This window comes from Mustela putorius, unplaced genomic scaffold (assembly GCF_011764305.1).
Source record: "Mustela putorius furo isolate JIRA1106 unplaced genomic scaffold, ASM1176430v1.1 tig00000450_pilon_pilon_pilon, whole genome shotgun sequence".
Taxonomy (NCBI): Eukaryota; Metazoa; Chordata; class Mammalia; order Carnivora; family Mustelidae; genus Mustela; species Mustela putorius.
In genome coordinates, this window is record NW_025421385.1 from 9,238,472 (window position 1) to 9,261,018 (window position 22,547).

At 40.4% G+C, this 22,547-nt stretch overlaps 1 protein-coding gene across 5 annotated transcripts in view; it reads right to left on the bottom strand.

Moving 5' to 3' along the window:
- Positions 1-13,585: 13,585 nt before the first annotated feature.
- Positions 13,586-22,547, bottom strand: part of SYNJ2 (synaptojanin 2) — a 94,940-nt gene continuing 85,978 nt past the window's right edge. For 4 of the 5 annotated variants that reach the window (XM_045080120.1, XM_045080121.1, XM_045080119.1 and 1 more), the window contains 4 exons: positions 21,859-21,971; positions 20,645-20,753; positions 18,673-18,824; positions 13,586-17,157 (listed from right to left, as the gene is read on the bottom strand). In XM_045080120.1, the coding sequence (XP_044936055.1) occupies positions 16,432-17,157; positions 18,673-18,824; positions 20,645-20,753; positions 21,859-21,971 (1,100 nt within the window). In that variant the 3' untranslated portion in view covers positions 13,586-16,431. Of the gene's footprint in view, positions 17,158-18,125; positions 18,277-18,672; positions 18,825-20,644; positions 20,754-21,858; positions 21,972-22,547 lie in introns of all 5 variants that reach the window. The other variant, XM_013044953.2, reaches the window with a different exon arrangement.

Below are 22,547 nucleotides of genomic sequence, written 5' to 3' on the forward strand. Positions count from 1 at the left end.
CAAATGGCATTTATTCTCAGAAATAGAAGAAACAATCCTAAAATTTTTGCGGAACCAGAAAAGACCCCAAAGAGCCAAAGCAATTTTCAGAAAGAAAATGCAAGTCAGCAAATTTCCCAATTTCAAACTATATTACAAAGATTCAGTAACCAAAACAGTATGATATTGGCATAAAAGGACGATAAATCAGTAGAACAGTATAGAGAGTCCAGAAATAAACTGGTACATATTTGGTCAAATTATGGAAAAGGAGCCAAGAATGTATTGTTGGGGAAGGATGGTTTCTTCAGTGAATGGTGTTGGGAAAACCAGACAGCCAAATGCAAAAGAATGGAACTGAACTACTATGTATACCATACATAAAAACCAACTCAAAATAGATTAAAGACTTGAACATTAAGACCTTAAACCATAAAAATCCTGGAAGGAAACACAGCTGATAAGCACCTTAACATTAGTCTTGGCAATGATTTTTTGGATGTGACACCAAAAACAAAGGCAACAGAAGCAATAACATAAAAATTGGAATATTATTAAACTAAAAAGCTGCACAGCAAAGGAAACATCAACTAAAAAGGTAGGCTACTGGATAGGAGGAAATACTTGCAAATCATATATTTGATGTGGGATTCATATCTAAAACATAAAAGAATACATATGACTTAATAGTAAGTATCAAAACAATTTGATTTTAGAATGAGAATTTTTCCAAGGAAGACATACAAATGGCTAACAGGTACATGAAAACATACTCAATGTCTCTAATCATCAGTTCAAATTGAATTCAAAACCACAATGAGATATCTTTTCACATCTATTAGAATGGTTATCATCACTGATCAGATGAGAGATAAGAGGGGTTGGCAAGTGTGTGGAGGAAAGGGAACAGTTGTGCACTGCTGGTGGGAATGTAAATTGGTGTGGCCACTATATAAGACAGTATGGAGGTTCCTAAAAAACACTAAAAACTACCATATGATCCAGCAATCTCCTTTCTTTGTAAATATCCAAAGCAAATGAAAACAGGATATCAAAGAGATATCTGCATTCCCATGTTCATAACAGGATTACCCTCAATAACCAAGATAAGGAGAAAACCAAGTGTCTATTAACAGATAAATGGATAAAGAAGATTTGGTATATACCTACAATGGAATATTATTCAGCCATGAGTAAAATCTCCATCCTGCCATTTGTGATAACATTGACGGAACTTGAGGGCATTATGCTAAGTGAAGTAAGCCAGATAGAGAAAGACATTTATGGTATCACTTATATGTGGAATCCTTAAAAACAAAAACAAAAAAACCTTAAACTACTAGAAACAGTAGAAAAGTTGTTTGCCAGGGACTAACAGTAGGAAGAAATAGGGAGAGGTTGATAAAACTTTTAGCTATAGCATAAATTAAGTTCTGATCATCTACTATAAAACATAGTGACTATAATTGACAACAATATGATGTATAATTCAAATTTCCTAAGAGAGTAAAACTCCAGAGTTCTCACATACACACACATACAAGTAATATGTGGGGAGATGAATGTGTTTAATTAGATGGGGGGAACACTTTCACATTTTATATCAAATCGCCACAAGTATACTTTAAATATCTTAGTTTTATACATCAATTATACCCCAATAAAGCTGAAATTCAATTTTTTTCATTAAAAGAATTTTAAATTCATTGAAAGCTTTAAGAACTTCATAGTCTGTTTATGCTCAGGTCCATTTCTTCTGTTTCTATTTTAGATAATCTATTATGTTCCTTCAATCGACTCCTTTCAATTGTTTTGACTTCTCTTTCCCAAATATGGTTAAGTACCAAATGCTATCTGGTCTACTTAAAAGGACCAGAATCCCTTTCCATTTCTACTGCTACAGTCTCCAGATCAGATTTTCACATTTGGCCTGAAATATAACCTCCTAGTTGGCTTCTCATTTTAATAATAAAATAGAACTGTAATGCAGTAAAGAATGAGTTCCTGTGTACCAAGTGTTGCTTTACATAAGACTATGATGTAGACTTAATCCAATCCATATCAAATTCCAATGGCATATTTCCCAGAACTAGAAAAAAAATTATAAAATTTGTAGGAACTACAAAAGATCCTGGACCAGCCAAAGCAATCTTGAGAAAGAACTAAGCTGGAGGTATTACACTCCCTATTTTCAAACTATATTACAAAGTTATGGTATTCAAAACAGTACAGTGTGGGCGCAAAAGCAAACATCAATAGAACAGAATTGAGAGCCAAGAAATAGACCCATGCATATATGGACAGTTAATTTACAACAAAGGAGCCAAAAGTATACAGTGCAGAAAGGACAGTCTCTTCAATAAAGTTTTGGAAAACTTGTCAGCCGCATACAAAATAAATAAATAAATAAATAAATAAATAAATAAATAAATATGAAACTTGACTACTATTTTAGACCATCCACAAAAATTAACTAAATTAATCAATTACATGAATAGAAGACCTGAAGACGCAGACATCCTAGAAGAAACCATAGGTGGTAACCTCCTTGATGCTGGTCTTAGTGTTTTTTGGGGTCCGATTCCAAAATCAAAGGAAACAGAAGCAAAAACAAACGGGATCACATCAATCTAAAAACCTTCTGTGCAGTGAAGGAAATCATCATAAAAATGAACAGACAACCTACCGAGTGGGAGATGGTAATTGCAGTCATAAATCTGAGAGGGGCTAATATCCAAAACAAATAAAGAACTGCTACAATTCAACAACAAAACAAACTAAAAAATGGGCAGAGGATCTGAATAGACACTTTTCCAAAGAAGACATACAGATGGACAATAGGCATATGAAAAAATGTTCAACATAACTATTAGGGGAATGCAAGCCAAAATCACTATAAGATTTTCACCTCATCCCACAGGAATGGCTATTATCAAAAAGATGGGATATCTGACTGGCTCATTCAGAAGAGTATGGATCTCTCAACCTTGGGTTTGTGAGTTCAAGACCCATGTTGGGTGTAGAGATTACTTAAATAAATAAGCTTTTTTTTTAAAAAAATATGAGATATAACAGGTGTTGGAGAGGATGTAGCAGAAAAAGAACACTTGTACACTGTTGGTAGGGTTATAAACTGGTGCAACCACTATGGAAAATAGTATGAAGACTCTTCAAAAAATTAAGAATTGAATTAACATAGAATCCAGCTCATCCACTACTGGGTATTTATCTGAAGAATAAGGCAACACTAAAGAAATATGTATCTTTCTGTTCCTTGCAGCATTATTTACAATAGCCAACATATGGAAGCAACCAGTGTCCACTGACAGAAGAATGGATAAGCAGATGTGCATATACACACATATACATACACTCAAATACCACTCAGCCATAAAAAAGAATGAAACCTTGCCATTTGCAACAACATGGATGGACTTAGTGGGTATTACACTAAGTGAAATAAGTCAGAAGAAAAAAGACAAATACCTTATGAGTTCACTCATATGTGAAGTCTGAAAAAGCAAAAATTGAAAACAAACTCAGATACAGAGAACAGTTGGTAGTTTCCGGGGTGGGGAGAGTGTGCTGAGGGATAGATATGTGGATGAAAGGAGGTAAGTTGTAGGGTGATGGATAGTAACTAGACTTTCAGGTGTATTTTATATATATAAATATAAAATACCTTTATTAGCCATATTTTAGAGAGAGAAAAACTGAGCATTAAAAAAAAATCATAAAACTGGTACAAAGTCTCAAAACTATTGAGAGCAAAGGTTAAACCCAGTTTTGATTTTAAAATCTATGCATGTTTGTTGCAATATCTTCATAAAACATTTCACACATCATTAACTTTAAAAACTGACAAAGTCAGTTTTTCAGAATTTCTCTCCCCCAATACCTAACTAAAGGGAGAAAAATTAGGGGGGAAAAAGAGGAAAAGTAGGAAAAAATAATTCAACAGAAAAAAAAAAGATGAAGAAGAAAGGATTGACTAAAAGCTCATGCTATTAACTTTGAAAACCAGTGGTTAGGAAAAGTAAGTGATATTAGGGAAGGAGGTTAATCAATATAATCTTGAGAATTTTGATGATAGATCTGTATTTTGTGGAAAAAGAGGAGGAACAAGGTGCTGAGCAAAGTTAAAGAAAAAGCCTTGAGGTTGGAAACCTCATCTATCACTGAAAATATTAAAACACTCAAAAACCAAAACAGTAAGGCTTTGTTGTCTAAAGCCCTCATGGAAATAAGATGCAATCACTCTAAGTGTGGTGGACTTTAGTAACAAACCCTCAAAAGAGGGACCAGATGCCAGATCTCCTAACAAAGATATAGGACTAACCCCAACAGTGCTGTTGGGACAACTCATGCCCCCTCCCACCTCCAGATAAAGGAAGAGAGAACAAGTGGTTATGTCAAACAGAGATGGCCAAAAGCAGTCTTGGATAAGGAGCGAGAGTTGTTTGGAACAACTCTTATTTATTTGGCCGAATGGGTCTAGATGAAGTTTATTATGCACAAAGAAGATGAAAATACATGACACTTAAGCAACATAATGTAGCAAAACAAGTATATAAAGACAGAAGGTTCAGTTCTTTTTTTTTTTTAAAGATTTTATTTATTTATTTGACAGAGAGAGAGAGAGAGATCACAAATAGGCAGAGAGGCAGGCAGAGAGAGAGGGGGAAGCAGGCTCCCTGCAGAGCAGAGAGCCTGATGTGGGTCTCGATCTCAGGACCCTGAGATCATGACCTGAGCTGAAGGCAGAGGCTTTAACCCACTGAGCCACCCAGGCACCCCTGAAAGTTCACTTCTAAATGGAAAGAAAATCCCTGAAGAACAACACAAAAATTAATATACAGAGAAAAAGGTGGCGAAATGGAAACAAAATGAAAACCACATTAGTACAATTACAGAATAAAGTAGAGACTATGTTAAAGAATGAAAGACATAGATGAAAATCCTCTCAACAGAGTGGTGGCTTAATGGATGCAGAACCACAATAGAAATAGAAGGAAAATAATTGGAATAGATAAAAAGTCATCATTCAACTATAAATATAGGTAAAAGACTTACATTGCCAGTATAAACTCAGGCAATAGGGACCCATGTGCCCCTTCTGAAAAATTTGCTTATTGGTTAAATCCAGGCTTGCAAAGGCGGGGGAGGGAAGGATGAAAATACTGCACTTTAAAATGCAAACAAATAGCCTAAAAACAAAACCTCCCTGTGTTAGAAAATACTAAGTTTGGAAAGAAAGAATTATGTACTCAGCTAAATTGTGCCAGGTAATGAAAAAACATGCTCAAGGGTAAGGAGCCCAGGAAATATTGTTAATCGGTTCTCATAGTTTGATCCTCTTAGGTTAACTTCAAATAAATTAATTTTATTACTATTATACAATGACATATAGTGTGATGTTAAAATATTAATAATCTGATGTTACTGTACATTACACAGAGAAAATTTCCAGAATGATAATGTTAAAGATAATTATTTCTAGGTAGATTTTTGGTGAACTTTTAGCTCTTAATACTTTTCTATAATGCTGAATTTTTATGAGTATGTTTTGATACACTATTCTAAAAAGGTAGCTCGACAGAAGTCAGAATTCAAATCATAGCCTCTATTAGTCAAGTTATTGCAACATACATAAGCTAGAGTATATTTTAGAAGAAAAAAGATAAGTTAAAATATCAGTGAAAAGGGAATCTTAAGTATTGGGACTTCATCAAGATAAAAAGCTTTTGGACAGAAAAGGAAACAGTCAACAAATCAAAAGACAACAATGGCAGAAGATATTTGCTATTATCCAAAATTTATAAGGAACTTATCAAACTCAACACCCCCAAAACAAAAAATCCAGTCAAGAAATGGGCAGAAGACATGAACAGATATTTCTCCAAAGAAAACATACAAACAGCCAACAGACTCATGAAAAGATGCTCAACATCACTTGGCATCAGAGAAGTACAAATCAAAATCACAATGAGATACCACATCACACTGGTCAGAATGGCTGAAATTAACAACTCAGGAAACAAGAGATGTTGGCGAGAATGTGGAGAAAGGGGAATCCTCTTGCACTGTTGGTGCAATGCAACAGAATGCAAACTGGTACAGCCACTCCGAAAAACAGTATGGAGGTTCCTCAAAAACTTGAAATAAATCTACCCTATGACCCAGCAATTGCACTACTGGGTATTATCCAAATGATACAAACATAGTGATTGGAAGGAGAACATGTACCCGAATGTTTATAGCAGCAATGTCCAAATAGTTAAAGTATGGAAAGGACCCAGAAGTCTATTGACAGATGAATGGAAAAAGAAGATGTGGTATGCATGCATGTATGTATGTATATATATGTGTGTGTATAAAGAAATATATAATATATAATATATTCTATTATATTAATTATTAAAATATATTAATATATAATTACATATGAATATAATTATAATATTAATATTATATTAGTAATATAATATTATATATTAATAAAATATATTATTAAAAAGAATGAAATCTTGCTATTTACAATGATGTGGATGCAACTACAGGGTATTATGCTAAGCAAATAAGTCAGAGAAAGACAAATATTATATGATTTCATTTACATGTGGAACTAAGAAACAAAACAGATGAACACTGGGGAAGGGAAGGCAAAATAAAATAAGATAAAAATTGAGAGGGAGGTCAACCATAAGAGACACTGAACTCTAGGAAGCAAACTGAGGGGTGCTGGAGAGGCGCTGGCTGGGGGGAAGGGATAACTGGGTGGCGGGCATTAAGGAGGGCACTCGATGAGATGAGCACTGGGTTTATCTGCAACTGATGAATGGCTAAATACTACCTCTGAAACGAATAAAAAAATGACTCTTGAATAGTAATTCTGTTCTTATAGATTTTTCTCTGTAAATGAGATTACCCCAAATAGAACCATTTACAAAGTTAAACTCTAAACTTCTGCTTCAGTAATAGCAGGCTAGAGAATTTAGAACCACCTCCCATTGAGGACAACCAACAAATCTAGATGAAATGTTTTTAACCAATCAAAGTGCTAGCAAAAAAATTATTGACAAAAATGTAGGAAAAGGCAAGAAACCAGAGAGGAAACCAGCAGTTGAAACTACTTTTGCTTGAGGAAAGGATGGCACCGGCATATCTGGCAGCCCCTCTGCCTACGTATTTACAAAAAAAAATGTTCCCCGTGGCCAGATAATTTTTAAAAGGCCCTTCATCCTCCAGCACATGGCTTGTGACAAGGGCAGGGTTTTATTTCTGATCCCACTTAACGTTCTTAGCTGGGCATTTTTGTGCAAGGCCTCACTCTGTGGTCATTTCTAAAGCCAAAACAGACAACTGAGAGACTGAGTTGTGGTTTTGCAAGGTAAAGGCGACAGAAGTCAAAGACTAGGACTGGCCAACGCAGTCTGATAATCAAACACATTCATTAAGTTGGGACTGCCAAGGGCTATATATATGAAATAAGGGTGACCTGGAAGTAAACATCCCATGTTCATGACTCTTGAGTGATCCAGGGAATCACAAGCTGACAGTTTAAATCAGAGATCCCATAGTGGTGGTGTCCCCAGACATCTGAGAAAGGAGGAAGACACATTCATACCAGCACTTAAATTATTCCTACAAATACTTTTCCAAATGGCATAATCACTAAACAAAGATAACTGGCATACAAGGAAATAAGATGCCACAAATGGGAACAAATAGAAAAATCCCCTCCTCCAAAAATTTTAGAGATATTGGAAATATCAGATATAGATGATAAAATAACTATGGTTACGTAAATTTTAAGAATAAAAGGTTGAAAGTTTTCTAGTAACAAGGAACTATATAATGACTTAGATTTAAAAAAAATTTTTTTAAAAGATTTTATTTGACAGTGAGAGAGGGAACACAAGCAGGGGGAGTGGGAGAGGCAGAGGGAGAAGCAGACTCCCTACTGAGCAGGGAGCCCAATTTGGGGCTCAATCCCAGGACCCTGGCATCATGACCTGAGCTGAAGGCAGATGCTGAACTGACTGAGCCATCCAGGCACCCGTGACTTAGATTTTTAAAAAATACCAAAAGTAGCTTCTAAAAAAGAAAGCTGAAATTACATTAGATATAACCAAAGAAAATTAGTGAACTGGAAGAGAGGTCAGAAAAATTATTCAGAATTCAACAGACACCAGAAGATGGAAAATATAGAAGAGAGGATAAATGTATAGGCAAATAAAAAGATAACAAATTCTATCCAATGTTTCATGAGAGTTCCAGAAAGGAAGGAGAAAAAATGATTGAAAGGTTCCCAGAACTAATGAAAGACACCAACCTACCCACAGATTCTAGAAGTTCAACAGTTCCAGAGTAAGCAAATAAAAATGAATCCACATCTATACACAGCACAGTGAAACTGCAGAAGAGCCAAGACAAGAGGCAAAAACTTTAAAGGAACAACACTAAGTCATCAGTCAATGGAAGCTTGAAGACATTGCAATGGTATTGTCAGTGTGCTGAAAGAAAACCATCCCATCCTAGAATTATACATTCAGCAAAAATGATGACATTTAAAATATTAAAATGAAATGGACATTTTATATAAATTAACAGTTTACCACAAAATGACTTTCAATAATTAAAATATTAAAGGATGTACTTCAGATAGAAGATAAATAAGTGATTTTCCAGAGGTGCTGGGATTCTAGAAGAAATGCAGAGCAAGAAAAGAGGCAACTATTTGGATAAATTAAATGAAAATTGATTGTGCAAAACAATAATGACTTGAGTGGTTGTTAAAATATATAAAATTAAAATACATAGCAACAATATTTAGGATGGTACATACAGAGTTAAAGTGTTCCAAGGTCACTGCCCTATTCAAGAGGAAGGTAAAGTAATGGTTAACATTAGACTTGGTGAATTTAATAGCCCATGTTGTAATTTCTAAGATAACCAATAAAAATATAGTCAACAGGGGCACCTGGGTGGCTCAGCAGTAGTAACCTATGTGTTTTATTTTTGTGTTAAGAATGAGAATATGGGGGGGGGGTGCCTGGGTGGTTCAGTGGGTTGGGCATCTGCCTTCGGCTCAGGTCATGATCTCAGGGTCTTGGGATCAAGTCCCTCATCGGGCTCTCTGCTCGGCAAGGAGCCTGCTTCCTCCTCTCTCTCTGCCTGCCTCTCTGCCTACTTGTGATCTCTGTCTGTCAGATAAATAAATTAAAAAAAAATCTTTAAAAATAAAAAAATAAAAAATATAATCAGCAAAAATAGGATACAAGGACATATAAATTAGAAGAAAAAGAAGCATGATAAAAATCCAAAAGCAGGCACGGAAGGAAGGGAAAAGAAACAAAGAACAGATAATACAAAGAGAAAATATAGACAGCATGGAAAAATTTAAACCCAAATATAGCAATTATTACATTAAATGTAAATGGACTAAATATCCCAGTTAAAAGATAAATATGTCAGGCTAGGTAAGAAAACAACACTCAATTATATGTCATTTATAATAGAACCATCTGAATCATGACAGCACAGAGAGGTTCAAAATTTAAAAGACAGAAAAAGACATGTATTGCAAATACCAAAAGAAAGATGATTAGTGATATCTGATAAAACATACTTTAAGACAAGAATTATTTGAGAAAAAGAGGGTCATTTAATAAATGTTATAAAAGATTAAATTCATCTGGAAAATAGTAAATTTTAATTGCATATAATATAAGTATATGACCTAAAATTATATAATTCAAATACAGAGAAAACTACAAGAATAGACACCATTGGAGATTTAAACCTATGGCTTGTAAAACAAACAGACCAGAAAATTATGGGGTGAATACAAGATTTGAATTACATGCTTTCCAGACTTGAGCCACTGAAATAATATTTACAGCACTGTACTGAAGGGATGGAGAATATGCATTCTTTTCAAATTTGACCAAATAGTTGAATGAGGTAAGCACTGATCTCAAGAAATTAGAAAAATGAACAAAATACAAAAATAGAAGGAATCTTAAGAGAACACAAATTAGTTAAACAGAAAACAAACACAAAATAGAATCTCAAAAAAACTTGATTCTTTGAAAAGGCTAATAAAATCAACAAACCTCTAGTGGACCAGTTAAGAAAAAAGGCACAATTTACCAATATTAAAATGAAAAGGAGTTATCGCTATAATGTAAACATCAAAAGAGGATATTATGAATGCTTTTAGGTCAATATTATTAAATTTTAGAATAAAAAATTCCAAGAAAAATAAACTTACCCAACTTGTCCATGATGTAGAGAACTTGTCTGTGAAGTAGAAACCATTCCTATGACTATCACAGAAACAGAATCAGTGATTTTAAAAAAAATCTTCTCACAAAGCAGCTATAGACCCAGTTGACTTTACTGGTGTATTCTACCAAAAATTTAAGGATAAAGTAATTTCAATATTGAATTCTTCCAGTTAATAGCAAAGCGCATACTCCCCAACTTAGGAGGTTAGTGTAACTTTGATACCAAGAACAGTACAAAAAAGACAATCTCAATTATGAATATAGTTGCAAAAGCCCTAAGCAAAAATACTGACAATCTAACTCCAGTAATAGTTTAAACAAAGAACAGGGTGCCTGGGTGGCTCAGTCAGTGAGGCATCTGTCTTTGGCTCAGGTCATGATGCCAGGGTCCTGGGATGGAGCCCCCCACTGGGCTCCCTACTCAGTGGGGAGCTTGCTTTTCTCCCATTCCTCCCCACCTCTGCTCTCTGTTGCTATCTGTCTCTCTCTCTAAAATAAAATCTTTTAAAAAAAGACAATATGATCTGTTCAAGTTGGATTTATATCAAGAATGCAAGGTTGTTCAGCATTGGAAAACTGATAAACATAATTCACCCTATTAATGAACAAAAGGGGAAAAATCATAACCATTTCAATTCATGTAAAAATGTCTGATAAAACTCAAACTATTCATGAAGAAGGTGAATTTAGCAATCCACGAAAAGAATTTCCTTGGCCTAATTAAGAGGATGTCTAGAGAAGAAAAAACAATAGACATCATACTTAGTGGCAAAAATATTAATACTTTCCATTTGAGGAGAATGTCTGTTACCAACACTTTTATTTAACCTTTTACTAATTGTCCTATCTACTTCTAGAAGGAAAAAAAAAGGTATACAAAGGTACAGGGATGGGAAAGCAAGAAATAAAACTTGTTTGCAGAAGATATGCTTATCTACATAGAAAATCCAAAAGAATCTACAGAGACCATATTTTATCAATTTTAAGACACATTAAAAATTATTTTAACAGCTTTGCAATTGGGCTGCATTTCACAATAGATAGTCATAATTAAGTTAGAAGCCTCTCTTAGTTTCTTCAGGCGGCTGTATCAAAAATACCACAGACTGGGTGGCTTATAAACACAAACATCTAATAATCACAATTCTGGATGCTGGATGTCCATGGTCATGGCACTAACACGGGCATGTTTCCCGAGCTCATAAACTGGCACCTTTTTGCTGTGTCCTCACATGTGGAGAGCGCAAGAGGTCTCTGTGAAGTCTCCTTTACAAAAACTCTAATCACATTTGTGAAGGCTCCTCCCTCATGACCTAAGCACCTCCCAAAGTCCTCACCTCCTAACACCAGTCATCTCTGGGGGTTAAGATTTCAACATATGAATTTGGGGGGCACACAAACTTTCAGGCTATAGCACCTTCTCAAGAATAATAGAATATATATGACATATCTTCTAATGGTATGGTATAATGTGGTATATGCATGGTGGTGTAGGCATACTGAAAGAGTAAATTGTTAGAATTTTATGAGTTTAACGAGATTGATACAGTCCATACACAACAAACTCATATTTAAGTACACCAGCAAAAAATAGCAAATGAATTTTAAAGTAAGAATTGGTAGATATACTATGGTATTAAGATTATAAATATGTTATTTAGAGGTACATAATAGAAGTGCTTAGTATAGAATTCAAATGTCATGATAGCAGAATTCCTTCATTTAAAATATTTTAAAGGAAAAATATAAAGCAAATATAGCAAAATGTTAATTACTGTTAAATTTTGGTGAGGGACATATGAGGGTTCAAACTATTCCCTCTGATTTCATATGTATTTAGAAATTATGCTTAAAACTTGGAGAAATGATGACATCCTTAAAGGAAGAAATATATTACGGTCATAGATTGAAGAGTCAATCTTATAAAGATGTCTATTCTATTCCATGCATTCCCAGTAAACAATTCCCAAAAGGTTTTATTTTTTTAATGGAATTGATGAATTGCTTCTGAAATTTATATGCAATTTCGAAGAGTCAAGAGCAGCCAAGTTCCTCTTAAGGACAAGAATGAGGTAGGAGGGCTTGTTTTACCAGATACCAAAGTTAAAGAAAATTCAAACTTATTAAAAATTAGCATAAAAAAGGCAATGTAGGATTGGCACAGGTATTGACAAGAAATCCAGTGGCACAGAACAGACTGCTCAGGGGACAAAGTCTAGAATGGCAGGTGAGGAATGCAGGGTATCTCTCCCTCAGAGAGGCGTCTATTAAATAGGTCAAAATTAGCAAAGGTTAGATTGACCAAAGGCTGAAACAAACTGATTAGTGTTAATTCAACAAAACCCAAGGAATCTTGGTAAGAATAATGGGAGGAGGTAGGAGGCTGTTACATTGGAGAACTGTGTACCCCCCCCCCCCGCTTGAGGTCTGCCTTATAGAAAGACCCTTCCATTTGGGGTAGAGAGGAACTGAAACATCAAATATGTCTCTTGTGCACTCTCTCTCTCTCTCTCTCTCTCTCATACACACACACACACACACACACACAATTTTGTATCCTTCAGTAAAAAAAAAAAAAAAAATTATTCTATATTGATGAACACACTTCAAAAATCAATCCTGCCTTTGGCCACAGAGCAAACTTTAACACATTTTAAAAAGTAGGTTTATCTAGGCCATATTCTCAGGTCAAAATCCAAAATATGAGGAGTAAACAATTTTTAAATGTCAAACCCTGAACTATTGGAAAATTAGTCTCCCTTGGATGAGAGAGAAAATAAAAGCAAATTAATCTAGAACGTAATGAAAAGGAGCATATTTCATACCAAAATGCATGGGGTGGAATTAAAGCTATAATCTGGGGAAAATATAGAACTTTAAATATTTTTACTGTTAAGTGAGAAAGTCTAAAGATAATGGAATCTAGTGCTACTTTTAATTAAGGAATTAAGAAGAAATTTAGAAAATTAAAAAGAAAAAAAGATGTGAATTAAAGTTGAAGTTAATGAAAATGTTTTAAAAATCAACAGAAAAAAAAATAGGCTATATAAATCCCAGTGTTATTTGAAAGTGCCAATGAAATTGAAAAACCCCTTGAGAAACCTAATTAAAAGGAAGGAAGAGCAACGGTTTATTGTTTAATGAATGGTATAGTGTAACTATCCTTCGGCAAGGTGATGTTGGCTCCACTTCACACCATTGAAAAAAAAGAGGAACTCAGAGGAATAACTAGTAATCACATTTCATTCGGAATAGAAGGCAAGATAAAGAAGATATACCAACATTCTTTCATATCCAAAAAGAAACAAACCATATTTTAAAAAAGAGAAAAAATATTTAATAAGCATTTTTTACAACTGCAGTACAAATTATCACTTCAAATAAACATGACAGGGCTTTAATTACTAGTCACCCAATAAATAATTTTTGCAGCTTTCTGATAAAATTATTTCATTACAAAGCGAACGTTTTAATGCATTACTTTCCTTGTACTTCTATGTGTCTGGAAAATTCTATTATATCTTGAAATTCAACAACTGTCAAGTTTTACAGGAACTGCTTGAGCAGATGTCCTAATTTCAGTCATTTACTGGAACGTATTTTAAAAATAGGCAAGAAGTCGGAGAAGATTAGGTTGGAAAAGGGAATATAATTGGGGTCACGGAGACAATGCTGAATTGTAAAGTTCTGTGCCTCAAATTCTCCATGGTGAAGTACACTGTCTTACAGAGCGGTAATGAAAGACACTGCAAGGTCTGTGTGGGGGCACAGAAAAACCAAAAATAAAAAACCCACACAGAGAAATCCCCAGGGTGGCAGCTGCTGGTTGTTCAGGATATTTAACCAACTCTGCTAACCTAGGAAACTACTGCCTCTTAAAATACTGATCTAAAAACGAAGTAAGGCAATTCCAATTGTCTTTTTTAAGAGAACATTGGTGCGTGAACCTTACATATGATCACTTCAAAATCCAGTTTGTTGTTCACAAAATTTGAACAGCCCTGATCAAATACTTGTTTGATTCTTTACGCTAAATGACTTAGACTTTTTCTTGCGACCTGCCTCCTGAGGTCACCACAATTCTGTGTTAATACTGAATGTCAGATCCTTAAGAGCCTCCTGTGTGATGAGCACTTTTCTTCATTAAAATTCTGTTCTCTGTCCCATTTATTGGCTACTTGCATCTAAAACAAAGAAGAAACCTGAAAATTAGTCCTATTTCCAGCTTTGCAAGCAACCGCTGTGTTGCATCTATCTTCTTTCAAAGTTCACCTCCTTCTGGTGGGAAAAAGAGGTGACAGAAGGAAGGAACATCTGAATGAGCAAATCTTCGAAGTACTTTTAGTAGCACTGTGAATCCTGGCAAATTATTTAACTTCTCCAAGCCATTTACCCATCTTGTGTTCTTTCTCCCCCTAGCTGTTCAAGAATTACGTTGTTTACTCGTGTTCATTAGAGGTAAACAGGATATAAATTACTTACACACTCCAGAAAGAATGCTAATCAGCTAAGGCCAGAAACACCCTCTTTTTAAGACTGGTCAACTGCATATATTATCTGTTTATCTCTGTGGGTCACCAATATATATTTTTTAAAATCAGTTTTCAAATGAAATGCGATGCATGTTATAGTTCTTTGTGTGTTGCGTGCCAGATTTAAATAATCTGCAGCGTACCTTGAGAGTGGCAATGAGAGATCATCCGGAAATCCCAGAGGAGGAAAGAGAGTGGTAACCTCCCCCACCCCAGGCAGGACGATTACTGCCATCCCAACCATCAGCAGTTAGTGCCATCCTAACCACTTGTCCGGTCACATGAGGGATAAGACAAGAGTCCCTGCTGTATGATTCTAGGATATTAAATCCCTTAAATGCGGCATGTGGCACCCTCAGATTTCACCTATGAACTTGTGAGCAAAAACATGGTATCTGCTCCAAACGGATTCTAGGCCTTACAACATTATTCTTAAAATGTAAAATCATCTGGTGATGTCTTTCTAAAAGACTGACTAGGCAAGAAGTGGTGTCGCAAATGTACAGACAAAAAAACCCAAGAAACAAAAAACACAAAACCTAGTGAACATATGGATAAACAAACCCCAAAATGCTGCTCTGGGATCTCTTACCTACAGGTGGAACTTTCCCTCCTGAAGCCACAGCCAGGCAGCCCAGACTAAATGAAATAGTCTTCTGACCCTAACGATGAGGACCAGTATTACAGGCCAGCTGGAGTCTGCAGGTTGGTGCTTTTTCGGTTTGGAATGCAAGGGGAGAAAGAAGCCGAGAGGCATTCTTTAAGAGGGAAGAGCCAGTGTTTAAAAACGGGTTTAACTCGCACACCTGGGCTCAAGACTGCGGCACGCTGCGGGGCACAAAGCCGCTGACACGCGTGGGGAGGGGTCTTCAGCCAGCTGCCGCCCGGCTAGTTAACACTAGAGGCTTCCAGCCCCAAACAGGGCATGACGTCATCGCCCACGCAATCAAGCTTCCTGCACCTGTACATACAGACCAGGGCTCATGGGAATGTGTCATCTGGTCATTTGGTTGATCTGTGGCTGCTTTCAACTCTGATTTTTTTTTTTCTTTTTAAATCCCGGGGTCAGCAGGCCACGTACAGCGAGGTACTACCACGTCTGCAGGTGGCCCGCCAAAAAGTCATCCCCAATCTGCGAAGTACAAACAACATTTTAAAAACACCACAAACGCGCATAAACCCCAAAAGCACGGCCAGAACTTGTCGGCCATTATCAGCTGGATTCCCCGTCCTCAGAGCCACACGGGCGAACCTGACCGGAGGTTTCTCAGACCCCGGAGAGGAAACTAAGATGCACGAGTCTGGACTAAAACCCGTCTTGGGGGCTGGAAAACCCCCATCGGATTGAAAATGGGACACAAGTTCTGTAAACGACACCAGAGTGACAGAAGTGCAAGTGTTTTCTCAGTGCGCCTTTAAACAGAGGTCTCTTGCGGGGGTGGGGGGGTGTCGGTGGGGGTGGGGGGGTCGGTGGGGGTGGGGTCAGGTGGGGCTGGGGGCGTGGGGGGGGTGTCGGATGGGGGTGGAGGTAGGGGTGGGGGTGGGGGCCGAGGCCGGGCTTCCCTGCGGAGGGCCGCCCCGGGAAGAGGGCACACTTCGCACGGCCGCCGCTGTCCCTGGCTCCCTCCTCATGTGTTCGCGAGCGGGTCAAACACCTGCAGTACCGTCCTCTGGTCCTTGTCGCCGCCGGTCCCGGTCCCGCAGGCGCCGACGTCCCCCCGCCCGCGCCCCGATGGCAGCTCTTGGGCCGCGGGGGCGGTGGGTGTTCCTGGTGGGCCCCGGGTCCCCGAGTCCGGCGGGTTGTTGCTCTGGGAAAGCCAGGCGTTCTTCGGCAGGCTCGGGTGGTGGAGAAGGCTCCAGAAGGGATCCCGACAGTCCCCAAGAAGGGAGGCCGTCTCGGCCCGGGGCTCCGTGGCGCCGTGGGTGTCGGGGCTCGCCGCGGGGGAAGGGCCGAGGCCAGCGGCTGGAGGGGACAGGGGACTGTCGTCGTCGGGTGGGCGAGCGGGGGTCCGGTGGCCGTCGGGGCTGCCGAGGACGAGCGCCTGGAGGCCGTCGCTGCTCTGCAGCACCTGCAGGTGGAAGGCGGCGGGGGCGGACTTCTTCCTCCTCGGGGGCGCCCGGGGCGCGGGGGGCGGCTCCTCCCGCGGGGGCGGCGGGGCGGCCGCGGCGGGGGCATCGTCCGGGGCCAGCGGCCCCCCGCTCGGCTTCCTCTCGGCGCCCTTCCCGGGCTGCAGCGATCTCGGTTTGGGCACGGGAGGGGCGGCTGCTAGAGGAGAGGTTTCGGGGCTCGTCTCTGGGGGCCCGATGGTAAAATGGACCGTCTGCGGCCCACACTGGTCTTCCGGTGACTCGGGCTGAGGAAAGGCAGGACAGAGAGGGTCAGTCAGTCGGTCAGCAGCCAGCACTGGGGGCGCGGAGGCAGCACCCAGACGGGGTCTGCAGGGTTTCAGAGACGGGGCTCAGCGAACATTCTAGCAAATTCGAGATTTGAGAATGTCTGGGATTCAGAAGTGTGAGCAGATACGAGAGAACACAGGAGGGACACACTTCTGTCAAGTGCAGCAGATCCAACGACAGAGGAGAGCAAACCTGAACCCCAGGGCCGCGCGGTCAATATTCTCAAACTAGTTTACCCTCTGTTACCGAGGAAATGGGGTTATGCTCTTCCTTTATGAAAACCAAACCTGCAAAAACTATCTTCTCTGGGGCGCCAGCTTTGACAACTCAACGTGTGCCATGTGAGGCTGGAGGAACTTACTTGAGGGCCATAAGTTCCTCCAGCCTCCACATTAATGCCCTAATGTGAGGGCGTTAGGCTCATTGAAAGGCTAACAGAGCCGCTGGCTCCTTAAATCTTTGATATTTCACTACAGTAAAGGGCAAATTTCACCCAGGAACGTCACTTCCTCGGTTCTGACTCAAAAGGATCTTTAAAAAATGGCACGGGGCAAAAGGGAGCTTTTGCACCAAAGGAGCTGTTCTATCCTAAAGCGGCAGCATCTCCACATTCCCTCCGATCCTTGAACAAACGAACCGCAGACACAATCCTTCCCCACCAGCCTCTGACTGTGAACTCCTGCTCCACCGCCTGGGAAAAGGAACCATTTCTGTCCTGGCTTTTAAAAGACAAGACAGAGCGGGCCCAGGGAAGAGGAGGAGGAAGGAGGTCTGCTCTGGAAGGAGGCAGGGCAGACGGACAGACACGAGGTGCAAACGCGGGGCAGACCAGTGCGAGAACACGGAGCAAGCCCAGAGCCTCATCACACACGCGGTACAGGTGGAAAAGCGGCAGCCGCTGGGGCAGGGCCAGCCGGCGGATTACCGAGGGTCCCGTTACTAGAACACCGAGATCAAACGGAAGATCCAGATGTCTCTAGAGGTGCCAGTCTTTGGGCTGCCACTGTCCTGACAAACTCATGTCTCTGAAGCAGCAAGCAAGGCTGAGAAGCTTGAGAGCGAGAGCAAAACACAATCTGCAAGAAAAGTGGCAAGAGAAGTGTCCAGGCCCCAGTACCAGAGGCCACGCAGAGTGCGTCCACCCTGCGAATCCACCGAGTGGGGAACAAAATCTGTACCCGTGCAACCACATGCACACGGCACAGACACACGCCATCCCACAGGGGCTCCGTTTGGAGGCTCCAATAGAACATTCGGGAGGCCTGATACCTCCAGCTGGGAGAGACTCCTGGTTTTTCTGCACAGGGAGAGACTCCTGGTTTTTTTGCTCAGCGAGAGCCAAGGACATGGCAGGGATGCGAAAGAGGAAGCGATGGCCACGCAGTGTCCCCACGGACGGGGCCGTGTCTGGGCCTCCTCTCTCCAGATACGGGAGCACCTCGGCAGCAAGAGGCTTTGCCACAGCTTCTTACCTTCCCTGTCCTCCTCAAGGTTGGCTTCTTGATGGCAGGGACTCTGGGCGCAGGCCGCCGGGGCAGGAGCGGGGCCACCCCTGCTGAGGGCTCGGATTTGGAAGGGCCTGGGTCCCTCAGGGCTGTGGCATTTAGGGCGTCTCCTGGGGCGCCTGAAACACACAGGTGTACGGACAGCTGAAGTGGGCAGGACAGGGAAATTCGCGGTCTGATTTAATCTTCAGGCAGTCCACATCCTATGAGTAATTTGCTAAATCAACATAGTTCCTTTTTTTCTAAAAACCAAAAAATCTGAGTGCTGTCAGGTCCAGCCAGCTGGGTTCAGGCCCCGCCTTTCACATTCCCCTTCTCAACGAGGATGGTCTTCATAGGGGATCAGTGAGGCCCAGACATCATGTGCAACGTTTTATGGCCGTGTGCATTTCTCAGGGGAGATAATCCGAAATGTCTCAAAATCTCAGCAGGGCTTCTGACCAAGCAAATGCTAGGCTGGGATCCTGGGTAGATGACAGATCTCAAACCTCTCCTAACCTCTACATTCACAGAACACTTTTAACAAGTAGCTTTACTGAGATATAATTCACATGCCATGAAAGTCACTCTTTTTAAGGTTATGATTCAGTGTTTTTTTAGTATATTCCTAGAGTTTTACCAACCATCACCACTATCTGATTCTAGAACATCCTCATCACCACAAAAAGGAACCCTGTTCCTATTAGCAGTCACCCCTCCATTCCCTCCTCCCCCAAGCCCTGGAAACTACTAGTAATTTTCTCTCTGTATAGATTTGCCTATTCTGGACACTTCCTATAAATGGAATCAGACAGGGATGCCTAAGTGGCTCCGTTGTTTAAGCATCAGACTCTTGATCTATGCTCAGGTCATAATTTCAGGGTTGTCAGACTGAGCCCCGCAGTGGGCTCTTCAGGCATGGAGCCTGCTTACGATTCTCTCTTTCTACTCCCCACCCTGCTGATGTGCTCAAATAAATAAATAAATAAATAAACAAATGAAATCATATAATAAATAACCTTTGGTGTTTACCTTCTTTTACTCCGCATAGTATGGTCAAGATTCACCCATGGTAAAACATATATATGAATACATTCCTTTTCATGGCTGAATAATATTCCATTCTATGGTTATACAACCTTTTATTCATTAATCAGTTGGTGGTCACATGGCTGGTTACATCCATACCATTGTATTATTATTTTTTTTAATAAAAAAGAAACCATTCATGACACTGTTATCCTACCATGGTGTTTCTGGAACTCTTAATTCATGTCCTCCTTCAATGTTACTTGGGATTCCATATAAGTTACATGTCCTGTCTAAAAGCAAGTAGACTGCTGTGAAGGGCTCTTCAGAGCGCATGATCTCTCCTCTCCAAAAAAGATACTTGTACAAAATCGAAACAAAACAAAACAAAACAAAAAAACCTCCACAAAACCTCAAAAATATTCATACCAGCAATTTTGAATTTGATTATGAGTAATATTAACATGGGTTGAGAAGTAACAGCACCAAAAATTTAACAGGTGGCATAGTGGGGAAGAGGTCCCTGCCTGACAGTAAAGAATCTGTACTTGCTGGTGATTTCAAAAGGTTTTGTGCCTGAAATAGGGATGGGTCCCAAATTGTCTCTTTTTTTGGAGCTGGCAGAATGAGTTCATGCCTGGAGCATTATCCTTTTCTAAACTTCATTTTCATTTATTTCAATATCTACCTTAACGTGCTTCTTAATAATCCAGGGTTTATTTCCATATTCTTGCTGAATTTTAAATGGACAATAACATTTGTAGTGGAATTTTATAAAATGTTGCTAAAAGGTGCTTCTAATTTAATACTGCCTCTGGTGGGGGGGGGGGGGGGGGGGTTGGAGGGGAGGGGAGTTACTTTCTCTTCTAAGCCCCTTTGAGTAGGAAGATGCATAGAAAAGACCAGAAGGAGAAGCCAGCAGAACACTCACCGCCCCTGGCTTCCAGGAGACATCGGATGGCTGCTTCTGCCTCCTGAGCATTGGTAGTTTTGATCTGCTTCACGTTGTAGGGTTTACTTATCCCCATCCTGGCTTTGGGCTTCAGGACAGAATCAAGAAGAAAAGCATATGAACAGAAGCAGGAAAACAGGCTCGCCTGGTGCACTCACTGCCTACTGATCAGCTTGCAGGGGTGGGGGGCACGGGGCTCCATCGGGCCTGAGTTAAACACAAACTCCAATCGAGACCACATCCCTCCAGGCTCTTCCTCCAGGAAGTACTCTCATACCAAGAAGTGGAATGCAGTAATTCCTAGCTGACAAGCCTCCTCTCCCAAACCGGGTGGTTACAGGTCTTTGCAATGTGGATAAACCACTATCTATTTCCAGGTCATACCGAGAAAGCATCATCAGAAGCCACTTTTCCACAGCTCAACATAGTTATTAAAACCCTTTCCACTCTCTTCTTGAAAGTGCTTTTTCTACCTCTTCACCTTTCTCCCTCTTAACCTAAACCTCCAGGTTGCCACTGATGACCTGCCTTCACTACCATCAACCAACCATTCCTGAGTCATTCCCTCCTCCTGCTGTCACACGTGGCATCCGGTACAGCCTCCCGGGACAGTTCACCCCCACCCAGCACCCTGGCTTCACCTCCCTCACCTCCATTCCACTGACTGCCACCTCCTGTCCTCCTGAGCTGCTCACAGCCGTCCTCTGGAAATTTCCATCTCTAAAATCCCCCCTCACTCATTACTAGTCATTACTAGGGCTCCCCTACTGTGCCATACACCCCTCCTCTTCTTAGCTTCTTCCCTCAAAACAACTGATCTGAATTTGTCCTATTTTGCCCTCTACCGAGCCCTGCTCCATACACCAAGGTCAAAGGCAAGCCTTGGAAAGGAGAGAAGGGTCTGGAAACTAACAGTTCCACCACACAGGGACATGTGGGATTTTTCATCAAATAAGATTTTCTCTCTAACACCCTGTACAACCACGTAGAAACCCGATAACACATCTGCTCCTGAGTTCTGGGTCTGGGAATGAGCTGGTAGTCAGGCAGAGGGTAAAGAGGTGTAGATCTCTGTGTTCACTGAAAAGAGGCATCCCACAAGGTCTCAGGGGCTGAAGATGAACCATGAGGCAGGTCCCTCGGGTCTGAAATGCTGGTCTGTTTCACTTTGAGCCGAACACAGGGAAACTCACTGCCTGCTGGGGCGCTCCTGGCAGGAGTCTGGCCGTCTGCAAGATCGAGTACTGCCCATGGGTGCCCGACGAGATGGACACGTCCGACGCCGACTTTTTCACCATTAAACCAGCTGTGAAAACCAAGGAGGGCAGAGTCTCAATTTCAATGAGTCACGGCTGCTTTGAGGCCCATTCCCAGCCAGCCGAGAGCCAGGCCAACTGCAGACGCGCTTAGGGTCTGAGCCCGTGCGGGCAGGTGGGCACCAACAGGGTCGATGTTTTTGCTTTTGATTCTCAGTTTGTGCCTATTCTCTCAAGAAGTATTATTTGAGTGCAAGTTTTAGTCTAACATCCTGGAGGGGTAGGAATTAAAAAATCTGACACAAAAGTCAATTTCAAAATATACTCCTATTATTCGGACCCCATTTTAAAAATGGTTCGTGGGCAAAATCTAAAAAATCCCAAAGCAGGAGAATAAATGATATGAAATGACACTTGCAGTCATTGAGAAATCATTTTATGATTTCTAACATTCAGGGGCGTGTTGGTTTTGGCTCAGATTGTGAGACTCTACACTCAGCGCAAAGTCTGCTTGGGGCTGACCAGTACTGCATGCTCTCTCTCTAAAACTAAATAAAGGAATCTTGGGCGCCTGGGTGGCTCAGTGGGTTAAGCCTCTGCTTTCGGCTCAGGTCACAATCTCAGGG